At 44.9% G+C, this 18,795-nt stretch overlaps 2 protein-coding genes and 1 long non-coding RNA gene across 18 annotated transcripts in view; 2 read left to right on the forward strand and 1 right to left on the reverse strand.

The window, feature by feature from the left end:
- The window catches only part of LOC113584627 (uncharacterized), an 8,648-nt gene extending 7,606 nt beyond the window's left edge, over positions 1 to 1,042 (reverse strand). The window contains exon 1 of the long non-coding RNA XR_003411422.3: positions 905 to 1,042. This is a non-coding gene — a long non-coding RNA (uncharacterized LOC113584627). The remainder of the gene's footprint in view (positions 1 to 904) is intronic.
- On the forward strand, positions 446 to 14,507 carry sun1a (Sad1 and UNC84 domain containing 1a). 16 transcript variants are annotated; one of them, XM_027021646.3, is made up of 23 exons: positions 446 to 625; positions 4,088 to 4,288; positions 4,642 to 4,841; positions 4,933 to 4,959; positions 5,432 to 5,683; positions 6,139 to 6,261; positions 6,726 to 6,857; positions 7,430 to 7,510; positions 8,095 to 8,202; positions 8,452 to 8,550; positions 9,315 to 9,408; positions 9,491 to 9,549; positions 9,655 to 9,797; positions 9,899 to 10,141; positions 10,244 to 10,336; positions 10,480 to 10,520; positions 10,622 to 10,766; positions 11,841 to 12,098; positions 12,192 to 12,276; positions 12,768 to 12,883; positions 12,990 to 13,157; positions 13,475 to 13,567; positions 13,844 to 14,507. In XM_027021646.3, the coding sequence occupies exons 2-23, from the start codon at positions 4,161 to 4,163 to the stop codon at positions 13,958 to 13,960; spliced, it is 2,805 nt and encodes a 934-aa protein (XP_026877447.2). In that variant the 5' UTR covers positions 446 to 625; positions 4,088 to 4,160; the 3' UTR covers positions 13,961 to 14,507. The 16 variants fall into 16 exon arrangements, with proteins under 16 accessions (XP_026877447.2, XP_035389087.1, XP_026877443.2 ...); XM_035533194.2 differs by lacking the exon at positions 446 to 625 and adding an exon at positions 704 to 880; XM_027021642.3 differs by lacking the exon at positions 446 to 625 and adding an exon at positions 1,000 to 1,134.
- A 781-nt stretch (positions 14,508 to 15,288) lies between these two features.
- On the forward strand, positions 15,289 to 18,297 carry LOC113584625 (ras-related C3 botulinum toxin substrate 1-like). Its single transcript, XM_027021654.3, has 6 exons — positions 15,289 to 15,573; positions 16,254 to 16,325; positions 16,477 to 16,594; positions 16,996 to 17,058; positions 17,496 to 17,655; positions 17,780 to 18,297. The coding sequence occupies exons 1-6, from the start codon at positions 15,539 to 15,541 to the stop codon at positions 17,908 to 17,910; spliced, it is 579 nt and encodes a 192-aa protein (XP_026877455.1). The 5' UTR covers positions 15,289 to 15,538; the 3' UTR covers positions 17,911 to 18,297.
- Positions 18,298 to 18,795: the final 498 nt, after the last annotated feature.

Consider the following 18,795-nt stretch of genomic DNA (forward strand, 5'->3'; position numbering starts at 1 on the left):
GCTTAGCTAGGTAAGATAAGTAGTTTGCTGATTTAACCCCAGATGGAAGGTTCCAACCAAGTTTAAAAGTGATATATCCCCGATTTCTGGTAACCTGCGTTGCATTTGATAGCAAACACAGAAAAGTTCTTCGAGAAGCAATGATACTAACAAATCTACCTAGTGTTGCTGTAATTAGCTAGCTTAGCTAGCCACCTGACGTAGCCGATTGTGATCGGTGTAGCCCGCGCGCTGACGCTGCCCGTCTAATAGCCGCGCGCTACGACCGAAAACCCTGCTCAAATTCATTTACGTTTGGATTTGCACGCATTGACCTAGACAAGTGTAGCTAGATACACAGCTCAAGCATACTGATCCGTATTGATCATAGGCTATCACGTGATGGACTGAATAAGTTTGCTTTTCCACGCAACACGCCCATGTCATTTTCACATTGGTGGGATTGAAGGATGCCCTGCAAAGATTAAGAATACTGCATCTTGTCCCTTTCTCCGCAATATACCAAAACCTTCCTTTCATGTGGTTTTGTGACTCTTGCTAAAATGACCGGAATAATTTAATGCAAGTTGCTGAAAGTTTTTCAGGCTTCGCCCGGGAGACGTTTAGTAAAGAATGAAATAAAGATGTAAGTGTTACGTCGTGAACTTGATTGAGCCGCGTATTTTTCATATTACCTACACTGCTCCAAAATAAGGAAGTCTGCGTTTTACAGACACACTTCTTCTGGGTGAGAAACATAAGGTTACTGGTATTTTATATTTTTTCTGGCACGTTTTGATTGGCTCTGATTCACGGTGGGAACGCTGTAGTGTCTATTTAAGACCTGGGAGACTCGACTGCTGAACTCGTAACGTTGCTGCTCTGTTTCGAGGCCATCTTGGTGAGTGGAATGAAGAGTTTGTACCTTTTTACGGAGTTGCAGGTTTTGGTCATTTCGTTCACGCCCACCTCGCCACCAAACGTCACGTGTTCGTCAGTTTGTGGTCCGGGGTCGCTACTCCGGGGTCCTGGAGTAGGTAGACTTGGGGAGCGATCACGGGCTGTCACTTCGATATTTCGTCCGTGTCACATGCCGACTGCTGTAGCAACGCTGCGCTACCATGCAGACATAGGAACTGACTTGCTTTTAAAAAGGTACGTTTCTTCAATTATGTTTGCTCTAGTTCAGTTACAAAACGTGTTTCGACTGGAATCGCTGTTTAGAATTACTGCTCGTTGCAAGCAGACAAAAAGTGACCTGTCATGGGACCAAAGCCTATTTTGTTTAAACCACATTAATATTTTTGTTTTCGAACAGTGTCGTTGCAGTCAGTCCAAAATAACGTATCCAGTTGACCTTGCATCTCGTTATTCAGTTATAGTGTTAACCTTTGTTTATGCATTAGGGTCAAAATAAATCCTATAATATGTTCATGCGTCATGTAATAAAATAAGTTGTCAATGAATTTTAGTTAAGAGATGTCATAGTTTCATGTTTGTTTGGTTTTTTTTTGGTGGAATTGTCCCTAATATTCACTTTCTACTATACCTAATGTTACCTGCCTTGGCACTTAACACTGGCTTTTCACTGACTAGGAGTGTGTTGGCCTCTGTTCAGCCTGTATTATAATTTTCTATTATTAAGCAGGAACAAAACAATAGTATGAGGCAAAGGGGGGGAGATGTTTCTGTTGCTTAGGCAGAAACTGAATGGTTGAGTTGCCTCACTAGGTGTCTGTCTTCATTTTTGTTGCAAAAACGGATTAATTTCTGTAGAAAGGGTAAAGTCCCGTGCTTTGACTCTCACGGTCTGAGCTGTAGGGAGACCATGTGCTTTTCTGAGGTATGCACACGCACTGCTCATCAGCATGCTGCAAGGAGCACAGGCTCCACCTACTCACTCAGGTGAGCTGCTTTAAGGTTGCTTATTTATTCCCAGCCTAAATTACAGGGCTTGTTCTGTTCCAACAGTGCGTGTTTAGCCCACCTAGCCAACTTGGTCATTTGTTTGGAGCTCCTCACATTATATGTTGAAAACATTTTCAAGTGCTGCAAAAGCCACACCTCTACTTGAGGGGTTGGGTGTTGTGCATCCGAGATTGACAGCTCTGAGTGTGATTGCAGGGTGTGCATTCCTAGGATCTGTGTTGCAGGCATAAGACAAATGGCATCATCTTAAAAAGAATGAACCGGCAGGACCGATGGGCTATATGGTGGTATTCTCTACAAGCTGCCTTTTGGGTGTGGTTTGGAGTACAGGTGTAGGAATGGGGTAAACCCAAGTGTTTGAATGACAGGACCTGTGTGTTTAGAGTATTTATTTCAAATGTAATGACTACACAATCCTTCAAAACGTATGTCCCGTGCAGTGAGTCAGAAAAACATTAAAGGCAACTTGTTTGCCTACATTACAAAGTCTTTCTTATAATGTTTCTTCAGGGAAAATGACAGCCCATGACTTTATCATTTATGACACGTAGACATTTTGCTGTTGTAGTTTAATGCGGCTTGAATACACCAGAAGCTGTTACAGAGAAGTCTGATTAGATTACCGCTTCGTACTGTGTCATGCTGCACCGGGAATATGTGCAGCATGATATAAGGCTGCGCCTGGCAGTTGTGCTTCGTCATTTAGGACCTGGCTGCCTTCCTCAAATGCAGCCCCATTTTACTGCTGATGTGCGCTCGGTGCTGCTGATTCGCCAGAAAGATTCCGAGGCAGCGGATTTCTCACACAGGCTGAGAGCGACTACTGCTCAGTTCAGAGAGAGGAAGGTAAACCGAGGTGGCTGAAGGGCTACAGTAGGGTCATGCCTTTCTAATGCCAAATCCTCTAATGGAGGCTTAGGAGCAGGAACGTGAGAGGGCTGTGGACATACGCTGCTGGAAAAGCAGGGAAAGGCTCCTGAAGTGTGGGAAATTCCTTAACTGGGCTACCCAAAGCACACTAAAATCAGGTGTTGTGCTGTGTGTTCCCATGTATATATGACACCTGTGTCAGTTTCTCTGTCAGTATGTGCTTATGAGACGGGTAGAACTCCTGAGGGAGGGACTTAGATGAATCGTTAAGCAACTCCCGTGGCTTCCTACAGGAAGTGGACAGTGCAAATAGAGTAAGCCCTGGTCAGATCGGCTAATCGGCTCTGTGTGTGTGTGTATGCACGCAGGAATGCATGTCTGGCGGCATGAGTGTCGACAGGTGTTCTCTGGAGAGCTGGGGCTGGACTGTGCTGTGCGTACCACTGAATGTTTGTTTATTGCTCTGTGAGGGTGTTTGGAGCATGTATCATGGGGGTTGGCTGAGCACTGAGGTTTGGTACAGCGATCGAAAACCTCCCAGTCTTCAAACGCAACAGTTTGTCATGCCGTGTAATCGGAGGAGACGGTTTCTGTAGAGCCTACCAGCAGATTGTGTTCAGCTGCCTGAATGGCAGAAGCCTGTAGCAGTCAGATGGGCTTCAAAGTTCAGCCACATGAATGCTGGGATTGTTCCTGGAGAGATAGCAGTTGGTGGTTTATGGTGTTGGGTTTCTTTTTTTTTCTTTTTTCTTGTTGGAAACATACAGGCCTAAAAATTATGGCTAGGCACTGCATGTGAAGAACACCCCACTCATTTCTGCTTTTCTGTTTTGTAACTTGGATGCATGAGGTTTTGTACGTGTGTGTGTCGTAAGGGGGTGGTATTTGCCTTTATGTTCGGAGCTGAGTGCATTGTCCTTTTTGCTCTTCCTGTGGCTTTCATTGTTGAACATCTGCTCTTGTGTGGTGTGTCTTCTTTACTGATACAACAGAACAGATCTGACTGTTAGAACTCTTCTGTCGAGCGCAATAATCTTAAAAAAAAAACTTTTTTAAAAGAGCCAAAGAAGCCAGATTGAGACAAGGGTGTGAATAATCTAGACAAATCAGCAGTTTGACATTGAGGTCCTAATATCTGGAGACATTGTAATGTTCAAGTTGTATTTTGATACCAGCTGAGTTTATGACCGGGGCCTGGCTTTTCAGGAGCCGTGCGTCTTTGTCAGGACGGGTGTGTGTCTGAGGTGGGTTTTTCGCTCCGAGGCCTGGCTAGTCTGACTCGGCTAACAGGTTCACTCTGTTCCCTCAGTTCCAGCTACTCCTCCACTGCGCTGGATTACGAGAGGGAGCACCACCTCGCTCCTGCCATCGACTCTCCCAGTATGACACGCCGCAGCCTTCGGCTGCATGCTGCCGGCACCGGCCCCTATGCGGATGACGGTCTGCTAGACTCCTCCTTCAACCGCAGCGCCACCTACAGTACTGGAGGCTCTGTTCATTATGAAAGCATGTGAGCTGCTTTTATTTGCAAAGATGGAGGAAGTGTTCTGGGTTTTGTCTTTTTTTTTTTTTGTGGCTTGTTCTCCTGTTAATCTTTACTAACGGGTGACTTTCTATCTTATACTGCATTTTCTTCCTTGCGCTCCAAAATTGGAGTCACTGTTTTGGTTCATTCATTGTCTTTTCCTTCCCTTCCCTCCTTCCCTCTCTAACACACACACACACACACACACACACACACACACACACACGCGCGGGCGCATGCATACACACACTTGCTCTCTCACTCTCTCATCTCTTTCTCACTCTTTTATTATTATTTTTTGTCATGTTCCTCTGTACCTCCTTCTCTCCATCTCCCAGGACGTCTCTCAGAAGCCGGAGGGCTCTTCACTCGGCGTCCGGCTCAGGGTTCCCGCTCCAGATGCCGGCGAAGGGCTCACAGCCGTGCCCGGCCCTCGACAGCAGCCTGCACGGCTGCACCGCAAGCGACGCCTCGCTCCTGTCCACCCTGCTCGACGAGTCGAGCATACAGGAGCACACGCTCGTCGACAGCTTCTGGGGTCCGTGCACCAGACCACTCGTATACGGCCCCAGTGTCTGCACTAAGTGATGCTGAGGGATACAATACTGTTCTCTTTCTGTGTTCTTTAGGACTGGATGAGGATGGAGATCTAAAAGGTATGTTATGTCCAAATTAGTGGATCTAGGTTTTTCACAGCTTCTCAGTGAGTAGGTACTTGCACACAGGACACTGCTTTTTTATATGCCCATGTGTGTGATGATCTGTTTAAAGCAACAGGTACCACTGAGTTAAGTGACCTTGAGTAAATTAAGATACAGCCTCTTTGTAATACCAGAAAAAAACACGTAGAACCTCTTCCTTAGCTGGCTGACTACAGGGAATATTTGGAAGCTTCCCCATATTGAACAATAGCAAACGTTATTTCCATAGTTTCTTAAATTAAAATTTACAAAACTGCAAATACCAAATGTGGTTTAAAATGTGCACTTTGACAACCTTTATGGTTGTCTAGTTTACCATACTTCTTTATATAATGGGGTTCATTGGGGGAAAAAATGTTGCCTGTTTAGGAGCATTACATGCAGTTGGATATCCCTGCCTTTGTAGCCAGTGTATCATATCCCTCAGATCAGACTATGCTGGCGGACCACAGCCTGCCGCTGACCTCCAGCCACACAGCTCAGACCCAGACCTCTGCCATGCACGCTGGATACATCTGCAGCGACTGCATGGGTCACTGTGTTGAGAGGAGAGACATCCTGCCTGCCGGTCGCTCCTACTCCAAGCCCTGCTCCTCTGCCTACTGCTCATACTCTGCCACCGCCTCCCATCCCCAGACGACAGTCTACAGTCGAGAGAAGAGCCGTCGGCACAAACCCGGTGAGGTATCTCTGCGTTCTGAGCAACTTGCTGATGGGGGTTCTGACCAAGATGCAGGAGTGTTACATGTTTTTAAACCCCCCTCACCCCCTCCCTGTATAGTTTTATGGTGTAAGCTGGAGTGGTAGCTGCAGTGGTAGCTCAGTGATTAAGGTACTTGACTTGTAATCAGAAGGTTGCTGGTTCATATGCCATAAATGTAAATGCTCTACTTACAGGGTTTGCAATAATACACTGTGGTTGTGTACTGGTATAAGGACACAATCAATGACAGATATGTCTTGGATCCTTACAGATCCTTTTATCATGTGTCTGCAGTCTGTGATTTCACAACGTTTGCTGTTTGACTTGAGTCTCATTGTCTACCATCGTTTGACGTATGTGCCACCGTGGGACATGTGGGTCCACCGTAGTGTGTGCTTGTGTGCTAACCTATAGGAGTGTGGTGTGTCTAGGTGTGCTGCGGTTGCTTTCTGGGGCCTTCCTGTATAACAACAGGCGGGTTGTTGCAACTGTGACACATGCGTTCATACTGCTTATACAGAGCGCTGTGCTGAAGACTCAGCGACAGGGCAAAGGTACTGCGCTTCCACCCCAAACTTCTCACAGCCTGCCTGTCTGGTCCATATATCTATCTGTCTGTCTAGTTGTCTATCTTCTTTTCTCACCTAATTAATGATGATTCTCTATTTTAACAAGCACCTACGTCTGTTACTGATCTTTCGGATCTCTCACTCTGAGGGATAATGGAACAGGTGTTTGTTTTAGTAAAGTGTGACCCTGGTAGACTTGATGTGACATGACACGTTTCTAATTTGAACTTGGCACCATGGGCTGAGATTCGCACCACAGAAAGAGGGAATTTGTCAGGGCTTACATGTGGAGACTCACTACCTCCTTTCACCCCTTACACTTACAATTCCCTCATAAAGAATTTCTTGACTGTTTCTCGATCTGTACTTCTTGAAACCAGATGTTCAGAAGTGTGTGTGTGTCTGTGTGTGTGTGTGTCTGTGTGGGGCATCGTGCTGTGACTCTCCAGCCCTATTGTGCTCAGTGAAGGATGGGGGGGTGTGGGTGTGCAGGAGGTTGGCTGGTTCTGTAGCTGCAGCCGTCGCTCTGCTGACTCACCCCACTGGCCTGAGGGGGCCCGACCGTGGCAGTACAAGCGGAGGTAGTAATGGCACTGGGGCTCTGCTCTTAACTCTCCGCCTCTGAAGCGCAAAGGTTCAGTCACGAAACGTAAAATGGGCACCTGGTCCTGCTGTTGTTTTTAAGCATCCGGACCATGCCTCTACTCTTTCCTGGCTAACTTGGGCGTTTCCTAACACTCTCATTCTGTGTAATGTGGCCTCGTCGCTCGCACCTGGGTTTGAGGTTTGTTGTTTCTGGGGGTTTTGCTGATGGCTTCGGGACACCACAGAAGGCTGACTCGCACACCCCCTCCTCCCCTGGTGTTCTCTCCCGCCCAACAGGACGTTTCTCTTCCGACGTCTCTATAGCTTCTGTTCCACAGGCACTGCTTCACCTCACCTGCCCTGACCAAACCGCTCCCACCACGCACAACACGTCGCTTTTACTCAAATGAGTACTCTCTCCTATGGGAGTTACCGTGGTTACATGCAAATTCCTCCTTTCTCTGCACATCCCCAGCCGCTCTGTTCAGAGGGATCTGATTCAGGCAGAACTTGGAGAGCAGGACGATCTGCCATTATTTGTTTGTTTTTCTGTTCCCATTTTCTGTAGTTCACAGTAGATACTGTGGAACCATGAATCTAAATGAATGTGTCACTCAGAGGAACAACCCAAATCTCAGTGGCCCTCTGTGTAAGTACACCTCTTCACCACACACCCACACCCTGTGTACATGCTACAGCTAGCCTTCAAGTACTTCAATTCTTCATGGGCTTGTCTTTTTACATACCGATTAATCACATTCTCACAAAAAGTATCATGGGAACCGCTAGAGAACTTTAAATGGGTTGTCGCTGCAAACACAGCTCTTCAATCACTAATCTGAATACGTCCACAGTATTGTTGTGACCAGAAGTTCATTCTTTTAGGCGATGGGCTTGACGGGTGTAGTGCTCAGTAGCAGATTACTACTGTCTCTCCCACACAGCAACCAGACCAACATTCACCACAACTAATGTAAACAGATGAGCTGTAACATTCAGGCCAGCAAGCTTGGCATGTGTTGACCAGCACACCTGCTTTAACAAACTGTGGAAGATCAGAGTGGTTTTTTTCTTTGTTGTTTTTACTTTTTCATGCAGTAAATAAGATGTCCATGTCCATTTTGGCTTTTCTTGCAGTCATGTCCCTAAAGGTTTGCCACGTTTTATTTCGCCAACTTTGCTGGTATTACTTTTCAATGTTTTCTCGTCACCACGTCTCTTAAATCTGAACAGGCGATGACTGCAAAGTGAAACAAAATCCGAAGACATGCCCAGTCCACACGTGGTCTTCCAGGGCCCAGCACTTAGTCGGGATTCTGTGCTTCCTTATTTCCTTCACAGGTTGTTTACTTATTGGTACTAAGTTGATTTTTTTTTTTTTTTAAATCATCTTTTACTCTGTGTGCTTCAATATTATTATGGGCTATAGGATTATTAGAGGATGGGTTTATTTGAATTGGAGTGCACTTAATGACACTGATCGACCCATATATTCATATGCACAGATGTTCTGAGGATGAGCGTTGGTCCTGACTGTTACTGGTGAAGATGAGTTTGAGTAACTGTGCTTTCCTCATTGGTGGTGTCTAGGCAGTGGTCTGGTGAGGGCGGGGCAAGGGCTTCTTTCAGCTGGCTGGTTCGTCGTGCAGAAGATTCCGTCCATTGTCTGTTTGCCTGCAGTGTTTCCAGGTCATTCCGATGGCTTCGTGTAAAACCCCTGCATGAGACGTCCTGTCCAAGTCTGCTGATCCCCACGTGCCAAGCTTACCCACCCCGTCTCTGTGCAGCTGCTCATGGGTTAAACCCTGTCCCTTTGTCCCTTTTGTGTTGTGCACTCGGATTGTGCCTCAGGCAAACTGCTCCGGGCTTGAGCGGCGTAGGTCATCGCTTTGACTGTTTTACGCTGGGTTTGCCTTTGTCTTGGCTGAGGGCACCAGCTAATGACATTTACACCAGCTGAGTCAGGGCTGCAGTAACAGATGTTGCTTTAAGGTTGTTCAGTTGAAGCCACAACTACGGGATTCTGAGATACAGTGGTAGCCCTGCCAGCAATTTTTTCCAAACACTGACATAGTGGGAAGCGATTCTGGCCTAAGATTTGCAGTCAGTAGAAGAGTGGTGAAGAAATGTATACTTATGTTGTAAATACTTTACATAAGTAGATTTATGAATCCCTAATTGTGGCTATAACTGAAGTCCTCAATATGATATAAATACTTTGGCAGCATATTTGTTCTTTTCACAGCAGTATAGGCAGATGAAAGAATGCAGAAGCAAGTCTTTTTCCTATTGTGTGAGTGTCTGTGTAAAACATTGACCTGCAGTTGCGCTTTCCTTCTTTCTTTCCCTAGCTGAGTACTAACTCTGATCCCTGTGGCTCATGTCCTTTTACTTTCCCTATGTTGTGCTAATCCTTCCTGATTTTGTGTGTGTGTGTGTGTGTGTGTATACAGGCAGGGCAGCTTCAGGGGCATTCTGGTGGCTGGGAGCAGCGTGGTACCAGTTGGTCCTTCTGATGACCCTATTGAACACCTTGTTCTTGACAAGGTGAGTTCTTACATTGTCAGTTATTTTAACTTTGTTTTTGTATAGAGGACAAAAGTTTGATCTGTTTCCTCCGCTCCTCCAGGTGCGTGCCCACACTGCGACTGTTCCTCCTCATTCTGCTTCCCCTTCTGCTGCTCCTTGGTGAGTTCAGCCACATGCATGTGAATGTCCTCACTTTGACATTAGAGCATCAGAGCCTCTGCTCTTCATCACCATTATCTCCATCCGTGTCCCTCCACTGTGTAGCTTTCTGCTGGTGTCCCTCCAGCTTGTGGGACTTTCTGCCTGTGGCAGACGTGACGACGGGTCATCACCTGATCTCCCCCTCAGATCCAGCACCTGTAAGCGAGGATCTACCCTGCTTTGGCCCGTCACACACACACAGTCCGGTATGTGAACTGCTCCTAAAGTTTGTTTTCTCCTGTTCATTCCGATCACCTTGGCACGGTGACGAGGAAACAGAGGTGTGTCCCCCCCCCCCCCCCAACAGGACTTGGAGAGGCTGGAGAGGATGGAACGGAGCCTGGCCCAGCTGTGGGAGCGGGTGGCGGCGGACAGCGTGCAGCAGGAGCGACACGCCAAGGTACTGGGCCTCTGTCGCTCGCTGCGTGACAAGCTGCGTGCGCGCATGGACAGGGAGAGCCTGGAGCGGTGGGTGAGCGGCCTACTGGAACAGAGGGTCACCCTACTCAAGGATGAGCTGGCCAGGGAGATGCTGCAGCCATCACTGCAGGTAAGCCCCCCCTGAAGTGATGTCTGCTGCACGGGCCCACGATGCTCCATGAGAGCATGACTGATGCTGAGCACATGCGCTCTGCGATCTGTGGTCCTGCAGCGTCAGGAAGAGGTTGAAACGGAGGGACAGGCCCAGGAGTCTCGGCTGGTAAAGGTGGAAGTTCTTCTTCAGAAGCTGGCACTCAGAACAGAGGTACAGCATCTCAGTTGCATTTTGTCCTTTCTTTAGTGTTCACTTTTCAGTGTATATTTGCATACATACCTGCACACAAGCTGCCTGACCATAACTGTGTATTTGTGTGCCGTTCTTATTTTTTTTGAACTTCATATTTGAAGGAGTTACAGAGAAGAGGCGAGGCGGAGACATCGTTCATCAGGTTGGTCCATCAGTGTACTTAGTTAGACTGTGAGGCTCACACGTCTACTACACGCCGATGTCCAGTCCCTTTCTGCGCCGCCTGACCACGTTTGCGTACAGCAGGGGAGCAGACGTCGCCTCCCACGCCGTCCTGCTGGCAGAAGTGCGCAGGCTGGAAGAGGCGCTGGGCACCGTCAGGGCAGACCTGCAGGGCGTGATGGCCTGCCAGGGGAGATGTCAGCAGCTGGACTCCCTCCATGATGCAGTGAGTGACTCTGTGTTACTGTGCACTGCGTTTCTCTTTCAAGCCAGGCTGTTTTGGCGTCGCCCACGTTTCTGCATTTAATTTGCCACGAAGTGTCCTTCAGCGTTCACTTGCTCTTTAGTGGCAGTGATTGTAACGAGTTAGTAGACGGGCTGTATCAAGGTGTTGTGGTGTACTTGGGTATTTTGAAACCCTGATGGTATGATTATCAGTAACGTCAAAAATACAGACACTTCCCTTTATATTAAACTGGCTTGCAGATTTTGTATTGTGGCGATGTAGTGTGCAGCTTGTGCCACTAGAGGTCAGTCTACTGGTGAGAGAGGTTGACTGGGAGTGGTGGGGACTAGTAAAAAGAAAAAGGCCTCTCCCCATTTGGGAGTATTGTGTGCACCATTTGCCTCAAGAAAGTTGGGACCAAATAGGCTAAGACAACATAATGTAATACATTCATTTCATATTATATAACAGTGAACTTTGCCAACAGAAGGATTATTTGGAGCCAGAAAATAAATAATTGGCTTGTGGTGACCACTTGTATGCTGGGCTAATATTTAATACATTATTTATCCATGTAAATCTTTATTTTAAACTGCACAAATATGTCATATACCATAATCCCTGGTGAAATAGCAGCGGTGGTGGTGGGGGGGGGGGGGGTAGGTAGGTAGGTATCACCTAAGCCTGCAAGTTAGCCTTTATGCTAGTCTGAAACATTGTAGTAGTAAAGGTTAGGATATGGATAAGAGGTGATTATTCAGAATGTGCAATACAAGACGTCTTTAGCCTAGTGCATGGGTGACCAATTTTTGTATCTTTATTAAAAAGGGTACTGATTTTGGTGGGCAGCAAAAAAAAAAACCCCCAAAAAAACCCCGAATGGTTATACAAACAAAAAAAGTATGTGGTGCCAAATCCTAGAAGTTATAATCTTTGTTATAATGACTGATTTCAGCAAAATACTGAATTTTATTTGGGAGCAATTTTAGTATGACTCTGTTTTCTGGCAGGCCAAATGAAACGTCCTGTCAGGCTGAGCCAAGCGTTCTTTATGTGCATGCCTTTGCTCTCCAGGTGTCAGAGAAGGTGAGGCAGGAGCTGCGCACCCTTCTGTATGGCGCTGAGGGACCAGAGCCATCAGGTCCTCTGCTGCAGTGGCTCTCTACTCAGTACGCCAGCAGCCACGACCTGCTGGCCTCCCTCGCCGCCCTCGAGGAGAGAATTCTGGGTAACTTGTCCCTTCAGTTGGAGCAAACGCAACAAAAGCCCAGCGCTGAGACGGTCACCCAGGCTGTGCTGCAAACCGCAGGCAAAACGGGCTTATCAGAAGAGGTAACGAGGTCAATGAAGTGAAGGTGCTAACGCATGCTTACCTTTCGGTTATTGCTCGACACTTGCGCACAATCGCTGTTGCTGTCTCGCCAGCATGTGCAGCTGATGGTGCAAAACGCTCTGAAGCTGTATTCCCAGGATCGCATTGGCCTTGCAGATTATGCACTGGAGTCTTCAGGTGTAGTATTGAAGTCATCTTTGCAGTCATGTTTTGGGAGGAGGGGTGACATCTAAGCAGTGAACACACACCATCCACATTATTCGAAATATTAGGATCTTATTCTGAGCATGGTTGTAACGCTGACTCCATAGCATGGTAGTAGTGGATGTTGTGCTGGTATGGGTGTATTGTGCACAGCTGTGTTGTTGCTGGCATCTTTACACAGATTGGGTTGAGGGTAGTCTGCCAGTTAAAGCCTTTCAGCCACCAACAAGGCTGTGGGTAGAAATTTGCTCTTGGTAGCTAACATGTACCGTGTAGTCGTCCAAGATATCTACTTGGCTATGGACTATTGTAGTGATCTCCAGGGGTGTATCGTTACTTTTTAGCAGTGTACAAAATGTAAAATCCGTGCATATGTAGCCATGAATACTTGCACAATCTGTTAACTGCGTGTCACAATCTTCAGCTTTTAGTACCATGCAAACATCTCCCACGACTTTCTCTAGGTGGCAGCATCTTAAGCACACGCTGCTCAGAAACGTACAAGACCAAGACGGCCCTGATGAGTCTGTTCGGCCTGCCACTGTGGTATTTCTCTCAGTCTCCCCGCGTGGTCATACAGGTGGGTTCATTTTCAAGCATGCTTGTCAAGAATTTAAAAACTTTGCTTAAAACATTCACATTGCTTTCCTCTTCTCCATTATCCCCTTCACTATTACTCCTATCAGCCGGACATATATCCTGGGAACTGTTGGGCGTTCCGAGGTCCGCATGGATATCTAGTGATCCGTCTGTCCATGAAGATCGTGCCCACAGCCTTCTCCCTGGAGCACATCCCCAAAGCCCTCTCACCTACTGGCAACATCCACAGTGCACCGCGCAACTTCACAGTCTACGTAAGACGCGCACAGTCCATATGCTACCTTGGCTCATCCGCTAAGGTCAAACCTTGGCTTGTTACTTATTTTGTTATGAATGCTTCCCGTTAGTGACATGCTTGAACTGACAAGCGTTGAAGATTTGCCCTGCTCCTAGGTGCACTGTGACTGCATGCATTTCCCTTTTACATTTTTACAAATTTTTTTTCCTCATTGTTTTTCTTCCAGCATCACATTAGCAGCTCACAAAGGATAAAAGAAGGAGGATGAAGTGAATTTGAGTAGGCTCTGTTTCAGTATGAGTGACCTTTTCCCTCCATTTCCATGCTTTAAAGGGTCTAGAACATGAAGAGCAGGCAGAAGGGCAGCTCCTGGGGAACTACATCTACCAGGAGGGCGGTGACACTCTTCAGACTTACCCAGTCAAGGTGAGAGAACACGCAGTAGAGCGGTGCTGGCAGATTCAGGGGCTTGGATGTTGTTAATGTTGTAGATGTGGTTAAACATGGTTACATCTCTGTGATGTGTTTTAGTGTCCTGGCACCCCAGATCCTGTGAGGCTGGGTGCCCTGTTCTTTCTCAACAGGCGCATTAGTTTAAACATTCCCTTTTTGTGTGGTGCATCAGCCTGGTATGCCGTTTATAGCTATATGCTTTCACATCCTTGTTCTGTCTGGTTTATATTTAACTTTTGTTTTTTCCAGGAAAACAAAACAGATTCCTTTCGATTCATCGAGCTCAGAGTTCTGAGTAACTGGGGTCACCAGGAATATACATGCCTGTACCGGTTTCGTGTGCATGGTGAGCCTGCACCACAGTGATCATGCACCGACCTGGATTTGGATCACTCTGTTTAACACTGGAGTTACTGGACCATTTTTTCGGTCCAGTATGGGGACACCCTCAGATTGACTTCCACACTTGGTGTCCTTGCCTCTCTCGCACACAACACAGTCTTCTTGCAGTTGTGCTTCTCTAAGTATTTTGGTTCAGCTACCACATGGGCACTTGGCAGCAGTTCTGAATTGCACTGGAAAACAGTTAGTATGTTACAACCAAATAAAACGTACTAGAATGTATTTTAAGCTACATATTGTAAATGTTGTTAATACTAAGCAAAAATGATAATTTACCTTTTGCAACATTCCTGTATATATTGTAATGACTTTCAAGTGCCCAGATGAAACAGGTTATTAATCACTATTTATTTTGTTTTTGAGTTGATCTTAGTAAGTCTTTGTATTGTGTATTTTTGTAAATGCTTTTCAAATTATTTGGTAATTATCTATGGACCAGAGGTTGGTTTTTGCAATTAAATTATATTTTGTTTGTATGGAATGTTCAAATAAAGAACCTTTTTAGAAATAATTTTTAGTTGATTTCTTAAATGTATTTACTTGGGAAGGAAAGAAGACATATTGGTTAAATCTATTGACATACCCAAAACAGTAGCATCAGCTTTAAAAAGGCCAGACTTCCTGGGTTGTAGTGAAAAGGTTTTTACTATTAGAAGTTGTACTGCTGCCTGTGATATTTTCAAAGAATGTTTTTTGTTGTTTATTAGGAATGGAAAAGCCGTGGTGTACTAGTCTTTTATTAACTTAGCCAGCCCACTCACCAGTGATTAAGGATGTCCTTTGTGAACGGATTTCTTGTTCACATTGTGCACATTTTTCCTGTTAATAGTTTGATTGTTCAGCAGCCGATACTGCCTGACGGTGCAAGATCTCGAGATCTGGCAGTAGAAAATTATCACCACGTCACTGGGCACATTTCTCCACACAGTTGTGACACTGAAAATTTAGAGTACCTTTTGTATGAGCTTGAAAATGTTTCTGAGAAAGCAGAAGTTAATGAAACTAATGTCTTCCCCACACTTCATGGAAGCCTCTTAATGAGCTGTGTGTGGGTACATGGCAACAGATGACACTTATCAAATGCCACATGGATGGAATCTGTTCATTACAAAAGGTTGTAACACTACTTTGTCCTTAGAAGGCTCCCTCACATTTTTGGAGGGTGGGGGGTTGTGATATAACTGGTTATTACATAAACCAAACATTCAAATGACCAGAAACGCACCGCAGAGCTACAAAACCCCTTCCAGTAGGTGGCAGTAGAGTGTTCGGGGAGGAGGGCGTTGAAGGCTCAGTGATTTCGTTCTGTGTGAGCGCTGGGATTTGGGTGGTGGCTGTTTAACTGGAGTCTCCCTAGTTGTCCAGGGCTCTGGCATGCGTTCAGCCGGCAGAGTCGTTTTATACTGTTTACACTGATTTTTACCTTTACCGTTTCGTCTTGTTTTTGAGGACAACTACGCTCGGTTAGGTGGTGGGTAATTACTGGGTTCACAGTGTTCCTGAAGCTGATTACCAAGTCAGCCCTTGCAGCAAAGTGCACAAATGCAGGCCATAAAGTGTGTGGTCGTCGGGGACGGGTGAGTTTATATCGTCAGCTGCTCAGGTTCTTAGCCAAAGTACTCACTTTATAACCCGTTAAAATCAGCTGGATAATAATTACTTCAGCCAGAGAATGGTAGCATCGCTGACGTTACGTTTCGTGGCGGGTTTCCAATGTTGTCTTTGTCATCTGAGTTAGTTAACGTAGATTAGATTAGCTGGCGAACTAGATATCTTTTGTCAAAATAGCTAAATCAGTTCAGTAACGTAAAATCAACCAGTCTCCACAATAGTTCAGACAGATTAATGTATGTAGTCTAGATATTTATCTTATTCGCTGACAAACCCAGCTAGCATTCGCCCGGTACCGCTGTCCGTAGTAAAGAAGTTTCCTTTTCCTTCATACACTGATATTTTTAGTTTTCATTGCCCCTTGCTAACAGCGCCAGAGACTTGGATAGCTATTATAGCCATATTGTTACACCTCTCCAAATTAGTAGGTTATATTTATATAAACCTACGCATTTTACCTAAAATTGAGATATTTAGGAGGTTGGTTAAAACCAGCACAGAGAAATCTGATCGGGTTGTGACAGCCGTCACCCAACATTCCGATCAAATCCAGTGATTTAGCATTTGACATTAGTTTTGATATCTGAAACATCTGTTAAATATCCCGAGTATAAAGCGACTAATGATGTTATTCTTTCTTGTACAGGGCAGTGGGAAAAACATGCCTTCTGATCAGCTACACGACCAACGCTTTCCCTGGGGAGTACATCCCCACAGTGTACGTGTACCCCCACAAAATAAGCACCACAGTACCGGCAGACTAAAATCACACACTCCGTCTCCGTTCATTTCTTAAATGTCAGTGTGCGTTGGCTGTTTTTCCTCTCTTTAATCTTGCGCATCCTAAACACACCTTTCCATCTCTACAGTTTCGATAATTATTCTGCCAACGTCATGGTTGATGGGAAGCCAGTGAACTTGGGACTGTGGGACACAGCAGGACAGGAGGATTATGACAGACTCCGACCACTCTCCTACCCTCAAACGGTACAGTTACAGTAGCACACACAATAAAGATTAAATATTTGTAATTTCAGCTTGGGCTTCATCTATTATGCCAGTCCTGATTGTTAAAACATCTGTGGTTATTTGTTGCGCAGTGCATAAAGTAGGCTATTGTCTTATGTCTACCCATTTGAGCAATCAAATTAAATGGTTCCTTTGTTTACCACCGACTATGTATTAAAAGACCTTTGTTTCCATTTAACAAGTGCAGTCAATAATTGAGTAGCATGGGGTAAAAAACCCCAGACAAAAAAACCCCCCAGTGTTCATAAATGTTTTTTCAGATAATCATATTTTGCACTTGGTTTACAGCATAAAATTCTTCATCTGATGTTGAGCCTGACAGTTTTTTTTTTTTTGTTTTTTTTTTCTTCATTGTATAGGATGTGTTTTTGATTTGTTTCTCACTCGTGAGCCCTGCTTCATTTGAGAATGTCCGGGCCAAGGTAAGCAACCTTTGCACAACTTCCCTTTATGGATCGACAGCTAAGAAAATTAAACTGAATAAAGTGTTGACCATTAGTGAAAGGACTTGCAAGTCCAGCAAAATAAAAAGAGGAAGGACCCAAAATAGTATGTCTGGATTTCTGATATCTTGCGTAAAAGTGTTCCAACATGTGATTTTTACAAAATCAAGTAAGTGCTATCACTGGCAGAAATGGTTTTGTGTGAGCAATATAATTTATAGAACCAAGCAATTCCAATACTTTTACATTAAGTTGTTTTATATAAGGTGAGTTTTCTGACTGTGAAATCTTTTTAAAAATCCAAAGTTTAAAATTTCCAAAGTGTTTTAAAGAATACTTGCTAAAAATGTTTTATTTTTTTTAAATATAAACTGTGATCAGATATCAACCTGTTCCATTTTTTTTCCCCCCATAAGTGGTATCCTGAGGTCAGACATCACTGCCCCAACACTCCAATCATTCTTGTTGGAACAAAGCTCGATTTACGAGATGACAAGGACACCATTGAGAAGCTGAAAGAGAAGAAACTCAGTCCCATCACTTATCCACAAGGCCTTGCCATGGCGAAAGAAATTGGTATGTCGTGATGATTAAAACGATATGATGTTAAAATTATATGGCATCAAATGCTCTTGGTGAGCTATGGCTTTTTGTGTGCATTTTATTGAGATGGACTGTACTTTTTCATCTTTTTGTGCAGGTGCTGTGAAATATCTGGAGTGTTCAGCCTTAACGCAGCGTGGCCTTAAGACAGTGTTTGATGAAGCCATTCGTGCAGTGCTGTGTCCACCACCTGTTAAGAAGGGGAGGAGGAAGTGCTCGTTCCTCTGAAGTGTACGGGACTCCAAACGGCTGCAGTCTGAGCTGATCTGATGTGTTTAGGATGGGGGAATATGTGTCTGGGGAGAGAGAGGGAAGACTCTGACGCGTACCCGTACAAATGTGTCTCTCTCGTGTGTTGTAATTAGACTTACCTCTATGTAACTGACACTCTATTAGGATCCTGGGTTTTGTCTTGAGATGGGGGACAGTTTTTACTAGCGATGTCCCCCCCATGCTAAGACACTCCTGATGCCTTCTAATAATTTACTTTGTTTGAGAAGGGCGACAAGCCCTCCATGTGAGCCCTTATTTTGATTACAATCTGCTTTTTTCTTTTATATAGAAAGTTAAGAATTGCCAAAACGTAAACCTTAAATCTGAATGCTATACATTGAAGTGTTTTGATCTTGTTGTTTGTTAATTTGTTTTAACAGCTACGCTACAGACAAAAAGTAATATCTAGATATCTTAAAGGAATGCTTTCACATAGGGACAAATCAAAGCCTCCCCAGTGTGATAGTTGCTGACAGGTTTTTAATTACGTGTGTGTGTGTGAGAGAGAGAGTGCACATGTTGTAGTCAAGTGCTTAATTAACAAATTTTAGTATACTGACTGACAAAGTTTTCAGTGTTTCACTGATGTGTCTGAGTATTCTAATTTACTGCATTTAGTCATGCAGTTAATTTTAAGAGCAGGAGGTAGTTATTTTATAACAGTATAAAACTGACAGCAGTTTGACCAATACATAGTCTAGATGGATAAAATTAGATGTCGTCTTCCCTAAACCTGTTTGTAAGTATGTAGTAAATGTAGGCTGCATGTCTGAGTGAAGTGACATCCCCAACATAAAGGAACTGTAAGTGACAACTGAATATTCCTAGAGACTGAAAATT

The sequence above is a fragment of the Electrophorus electricus genome, chromosome 15, assembly GCF_041902795.1.
Source record: "Electrophorus electricus isolate QZ-2024a chromosome 15, ASM4190279v1, whole genome shotgun sequence".
Lineage (NCBI taxonomy): Eukaryota > Metazoa > Chordata > Actinopteri > Gymnotiformes > Gymnotidae > Electrophorus > Electrophorus electricus.